Consider the following 5,872-nt stretch of genomic DNA (forward strand, 5'->3'; position numbering starts at 1 on the left):
GATCAGAGCCCGGTGATGACGCCAGCCCCTGCGCCCGCTTCCCCGGCAGAGTTCAAGGAGGCTTTCCAGCTCTTCGACCGCACCGGGGATGGCAAGATCCTGTACAGCCAGTGCGGGGACGTGATGCGGGCGCTGGGCCAGAACCCCACCAACGCCGAGGTCATGAAGGTGCTGGGCAACCCCAAGAGTGACGGTGAGGGCCCAGCCCACGGGCACGCTGCTCAGACCTCAGTTTACCCGATCTGCGGTGCAGGGCACAGGACATGGGGGCAGGAGGGAGTGCCCTGCGCCTTCTGCAGTCTGGGGGCATTAGTGGGCGGGGTCTGGTTTCGGTGGGGCCACACTCACCCCTCGCCCGCCTGTGCCCACGCCAGAGATGAACCTGAAGATGCTGAGCTTCGAGCAGTTCCTGCCCATGATGCAGACGGTCGCCAAGAACAAGGACCAGGGCTGCTTTGAGGACTACGTGGAGGGGTTGCGCGTCTTCGACAAGGAGGGCAACGGCACTGTCATGGGTGCTGAGATTCGCCACGTCCTCGTCACCCTGGGTGAGGCCCCAAACGCATGCCTAAACCCCTTGGGTCCCCCCGCCAGGACATGGTTGAGCAGGATCAGCCCCTGTGGCTGACCCGGCCCGTGGTCCCCAGACCCCGAGAGCCCCGGACTTGCCCCGGGGGGTGCAGGCAGCCATGCACTGCTGCTGCTGGGGGTGTTGAATGCACTTGAGGGACCAAGGCAGCCTCCTCCCCACCCCCCATGTCCGTGCAAATCTGAGCATAGGGGAAAATCCCTTTCTGTTTCCCCCCCCAGTCTTGCCCCGTGCGAAGGGGCAGGACCCTGCAGCCGCGATCCTCTGGGGCTGGTCCCTGCAGGAGTATTGACACAGGAGCTGGGAGGGAAACCTTGGACCTAGGAAGGGGGGGAGAATCCCTGCCTACCCCCGTGAGGCCTCCTCTGGGGTCCAGTGTTTGCCCCCAGGCCGGGGCAGGGGTGGGGGCAGTTGAGCAGAGACTAGATGGACGGGGATGGACTCAAAGAGCGCAGGGGGTTTAGCCAGCGGGGTTTCAGCCGGGGGTTAATCACAGCCTTCAAGTCCCACAGGCCTTTCTCTGTGGCCATAGGGCAGAGGACTGAGAACAGTGGGTTCAGGCTGTAGCAGGGGAAACTGAGGCTGAAGACTGTGACTCTGGTGCAGGCCCCTAGAGCCGCCACGGCCTCCCCGTGCCTGGAAACTTCCCAGAGCAGCTTGGCCAGGCTGGTGCTGGGATGACTGGGGCGGATGTGACCCCGCCAGGTCCCTTTCACCCCGCCAGCAAATGCCCCGCTCCCCATGCCACCTCTGCCCTGGGGCACCCCAACGCCACTGGCTTTGATCTTTTTATGCCCAGCAAGGAAGGGGCATAGGGCAGGGAAGGGGCATAGTACCCCTGCTTAGTCAGTTTGGGGGTTGAGAGGGTCAGGGAGGCACTGGCTGCCCCCGGGGTTGTCCACGCTGGCATTGTTTTGGGGTGATGTGGGGGTGAGAGCCCTTCTGAGGCCCGTCTCCCGCAGGCGAGAAGATGACGGAGGAGGAGGTGGAGCAGCTGGTGGCCGGGCACGAGGACAGCAACGGCTGTATCAACTACGAAGGTGAGACCCTGCTGCGCCCGGGGGGGCCCCGGGGGGGCGGGCCCCGATCCTGAGCAGGCGCCCGGCTCCGGTGCTTGATGATAATGTCTCTTCCTTCCAACAGCCTTTGTGCGACACATCCTGTCAGGGTGACGCCGCTGGGTACGCTCCCGCCCCTCCACCCCCCTCTATTTTTTTTTCCCCTCCCCCCTCTATTTTTTTTCTGGTATTTGCCCCCCAGGACTGGTTTGCACTTCTCTTTTTCCCCCTCTGCCCCCCGGCATGTCTGCATGGAGCTGACTCTCTCCCAGCTGGCCGGAGCGGGGCCCTCTCCTCCTGGGGCTGGGGTGCAATGAGCCCACAAGGGCTCAGACCCAGCTGCCAGGAGGGGACCCCAGTCCTGCCAGGCTCTTTCGGCTGCCCCCTGCCGTGCTCGTCCCCCTGCCCGCTCTTGTCTCTGCTGTAGACCAGCCTCCGGCCGTAGCTGTAGCGGACTGCTCCCCTATTTCTGCCTCTTCCCATCTTGGGGGCTGGGGCTGGGAGGGTCGTGTGCACGGCCTCTGGGTGTGGAAGGGGAGACGGGGTCCAGTTCCTAGCCGTGACCATGACCTCTGCTGGGGTCAGGGAGCAAGTAGAGGCTTCCAGCTTCCACCCCAGGAGCCCTCTCTCACCCCCTCCCTGTCTCTTTCTCCCTGCAGAGCTGGTGCGGATGGTGCTGAGCGGCTGAAGACCACCCCATCCCTCCCCACGCTGCCCCCCCACCAGCCCTATGTCCCCCCTCGGGCCTGGCTCTGCCAGGTGCTTTCCATCCGTGGGGACAGCGGGACCTGAGCCCCCCAGGTGGGGGAGAACCCACTGTGTGTCACCAAGGGGGGGGCGTCTTTTCTCCCCACCCCCCACTGCTGCAGCAGCACTAATGGCTCCTCGCTAATAAATGGTTTGAAGCGGCAGCCATCCTTTCCTTTGTGCTGGGGGGGAACTGGGGGGAAGGTTGGAGGAGTCTGGGGGTCCCCTGACGGGCTTGGTCTCAACCCAGGGAGGGCGGCAGTGCTGCTAGGGGGGTTGGTATGCATGTCCGACACGCAACACAAGTCAGGTTGAGGCCTGATGCAGCCCATGCTGTGGGTTATGGGGGGCACTGGTGGGAGGGAGTGGGTGGGTGTGGGAGGCACGTGCTGCTCAGCAGGGGTCTGTGCCTGGAGCACTGCATGGGTGGGTGAGTTGGTTTTTTGGAGGGGGGGCATGGGGAGGAAAAGGTGTTGAGGATCCTTTCCTCCCCTTGGTTTTTGGGGGGTGAGATGTGTGCGTGTCCACGTCCACCCCAAGCACAATTTGCACCCCCCCCACCTCCCCACAAAGGGTTAATGCCCAAGGGCTCTTCCTGCCTCCCCCCATATCCTGCCCACCAACTTGGGTGGGGGGCACAGTGCTGTGACCTGTCATGTGGAGTTGGGGGGGGCAGGAGGCAATTCACCCCACTCTCCGGGGAGGCCTAGTAGTTACAGCCGGGCACGGACTCCTGGGTTTTTGGCTGCGGGTGGAAGGCCTAGTGGTTACAGCTGGGCAGAGGGGCTGTAACCAAGCTCTGTGCCCCTACCCCCTCCATCCAGGGCTCACAGTGAGGGGAGGTGCCTTGCTCAATGCAGGAAGGTTTTAGGGACAAGCTCCTGGTGCAGAGGCTGGAGTGGCCAATGCGGGGCCGTGCTCTTCTTGACGTGCTGCTCACAAAGGGCTGAACTGGTGGGGGATGCAGTAGTGGATGTAGCAACTTGGGCAGCAGCGACCACGAGATGATTTGAGTTCAGGCTCCTGAGGACAGGAAAGGAGGAGAGCAGCAGAGGAAGGACCCCGGACTTCAGAAAAGCAGACTTCGACTTGCTCAGGGAACTCCTGGGCAGGATCCCCTGGGAAGCCAGTCAGAGGGTTAGGGGCGTCCAGGAGAGCTGCCTGGACTTCAAAGAGGCCTTACTGAGCGTGCAGGAACAAACCAGCCCGATGCGCGGGAAGACTAGCAAGTTTGGCAGAAGACCAGCTGGGCTTAGCAGGGAACGCTTCAAGAAACTAAATCACAAAAAGGAAGCTTATAAGAAGTGGAACTGGGACAAAAAACCAGGGAGGAGTAGAGGCGCACTGCTCGGGGCATGCAGGGAGGAAGTCAGGAAGGCCAAAGTGCAATTGGAGTCGCAGCCAGCAAGGGGTGGGAAGGGGAACAAGAAGGGTTTCTACAAGTACATCGGTAGCAAGCGGAGGATCAGGGAAAGTGTGTGTCCCTTACTGATGGGGGAGGCAACCTTGTGAGAGAGGATGCAGAAAAGGCTGAAGTGCTCAATGCCTTCTTCACCTCCATCTTCACCGGCAAGGTCAGACTACTGCAACGGGCAGGACAACCTGGGCAGAGGTGAGCAGCCGGATGTGTCCAAGTCCATGGGGCCGGATGGGATGCACCCGAGGGAGTCGGCTGATGTGACTGCAATCAAGAAAGGTCCCAGCTCATTGGAAAAAGGCAAACATAGTGCCCATGTTTAAGAAAGGGAAGGAGGAGGATCCAGGGAACTACAGACCAGTCAGCCTCACTTTTATCCCTGGAAAAATCATGGAGCAGAGCCCCAAGGAATCCATTTCTAAGCACTTGCAGGTGAAGGTGACTCGGATCAGTCAGCATGGAGTCACTAAGGGCAAGTCATGCCTGACCGCCCTGATTGCCTCCTAGGGCAAGGTGACCCGCTCTGTGGATGCAGGGAGCCCGGTGGCTGTGGCATACCTTGATTCTAGCAAAGCTTTTGAGGCTGTCTCCCAGGCAAGTTAAGGTGGTATGGGGCAGATGAATGGACTGTAAGGTGGATAGAAAGCTGACTGGAGCATCGGGCTCAGAGGGTTTTAGTCACTGGCTCGATGTCTAGTTGGCAGCCGGTATCAAGGGGTCAGTTCTGGGACCGGTTTTGTTCAATGTCTTCATGAACGACCTGGAAGATGGCACAGAGTGCACCCTCAGCAAGTCTGCAGATGGCACCAAGCTGGGGAGTAGTAGATACGCTGGAGGGGAGGGCTAGGATTCAGTGACCTAGATGAATTGGAGGATTGGACCAAAAGAAATGTCCTGGGGTTCAACAAGGACAAGTGCAAATCCTGCACTTAGGTGGGAACAATCCCATGCACCGGGACAGGCTGGGCAGCAACTCTGCACAAAAGGACCTGGGGGTGACAGGGGACAAGAAGCTGAATAGGAGCCAGCAGTGTGCCCTTGGTGCCAAGAAGGCTAAGGGCATCCTGGGCTGCACTGGTAGGAGCGGTGCCAGCAGATCAAGGGCAGCGACTCTTCCCCTCTATTCAGCACTGGGGAGGCCACATCTGGAGTCGTGCGTCCAGTTGTCGGCCCCTGCTACGGAAAGTTGTCGACAACGGAAAGTTGTCGGCCCCTGCTACATGGGCAAATTGGAGAGAGTCCAACGGAGGGCAAGGAAAATGGTTCAGGGGCTGGAGGGCATGACTGGTGAGGAGAAGCTGAGGGAACTGGGTTTATTTAGTCTGGAAAAGAGAAGACTGAGGGGTGCTTTAATAGCAGCCTTCACCTCCCTGCAGGGTGGGTCCAGAAAGGACGGAGCTGGACTGTTCTCAGCGGGTGCAGATGACAGAAGGAGCAATGGGCTCAAGTTGCAGCAAGGAAAGTCAAGGTTGGATATGAAGAAAAACGCTCTCACTTGGAGGGTAGTAAAGCACTGGACCAGGCTCCCCAGAGAGCTTGTGGCATCTCCATCCTTGGAGGTTTTGAAGACCCAGCTAGACAAAGCCCTGGCTGGGATGAGCTAGTTGGGGCTGGTCCTGCTTGGAGCAGGGGGTTGGACTCGATGTGGCTGCCTGAGGTCCCCTCCCACCCTCATGGTCTATGGTTCAAACCCTTCCCACACTTGGACAGTGGCCGGGGCAGGGGGGGTGCAGCTGGGGCAGGGCCCCCCACATCAGTTTTGACGCCCCTCAGTAAGACACTGCTGGAGACGCAGGTTCTTCCCAGCCCGGGAACGTGGAGATTTTATTTCCTTTTTTTTGAAATATTTAAAAAAAAAGAAGGCGACCGAGAGTGGTGGGGAGGAGGGGGGGCAGGGGAGGAGACTGAGGTGTTGGGGAAGGGGGGGGCGCAGGAGTGACACCAGGGCCCTGGGGGCTGGGGGGACAGCTCTGCTCCCCCCATACCTGTAGCTGGGGGCACCTGGTCATTGGCGCCCTTAAATAAACCTCTGGTGGGGGCAGCGGGGGACACACAAAAGGC

The 5,872-nt window shown here is 60.3% G+C and overlaps 1 protein-coding gene across 2 annotated transcripts; it reads left to right on the forward strand.

Annotated features, from left to right (window-relative positions):
• Window positions 1-2,558, forward strand: LOC102368078 (myosin light polypeptide 6). 2 transcript variants are annotated; one of them, XM_006035214.2, is made up of 5 exons: window positions 1-193; window positions 375-548; window positions 1,552-1,629; window positions 1,733-1,770; window positions 2,307-2,558. In XM_006035214.2, the coding sequence occupies exons 1-4, from the start codon at window positions 16-18 to the stop codon at window positions 1,759-1,761; spliced, it is 459 nt and encodes a 152-aa protein (XP_006035276.1). In that variant the 5' UTR covers window positions 1-15; the 3' UTR covers window positions 1,762-1,770; window positions 2,307-2,558. The 2 variants fall into 2 exon arrangements, with proteins under 2 accessions (XP_006035276.1, XP_006035275.1); XM_006035213.2 differs by lacking the exon at window positions 1,733-1,770.
• Window positions 2,559-5,872: the final 3,314 nt, after the last annotated feature.

The sequence above is a fragment of the Alligator sinensis genome, unplaced genomic scaffold, assembly GCF_000455745.1.
Source record: "Alligator sinensis unplaced genomic scaffold, ASM45574v1 scaffold1065_1, whole genome shotgun sequence".
NCBI lineage: Eukaryota > Metazoa > Chordata > Crocodylia > Alligatoridae > Alligator > Alligator sinensis.

What these genes read in the sequence shown, in the direction of transcription:
- LOC102368078 (XM_006035214.2), top strand. Translation starts at nt 16, where the DNA reads ATGACGCCAGCCCCTGCGCCCGCTTCCCCGGCAGAGTTCAAGGAGGCT. An exon ending in GGGCAACCCCAAGAGTGACG is followed by an intron (nt 194 to 374) that starts GTGAGGGCCCAG and finishes TGCCCACGCCAG; the next exon opens with AGATGAACCTGAAGATGCTG. An exon ending in CGGCTGTATCAACTACGAAG is followed by an intron (nt 1,630 to 1,732) that starts GTGAGACCCTGC and finishes TCCTTCCAACAG; the next exon opens with CCTTTGTGCGACACATCCTG.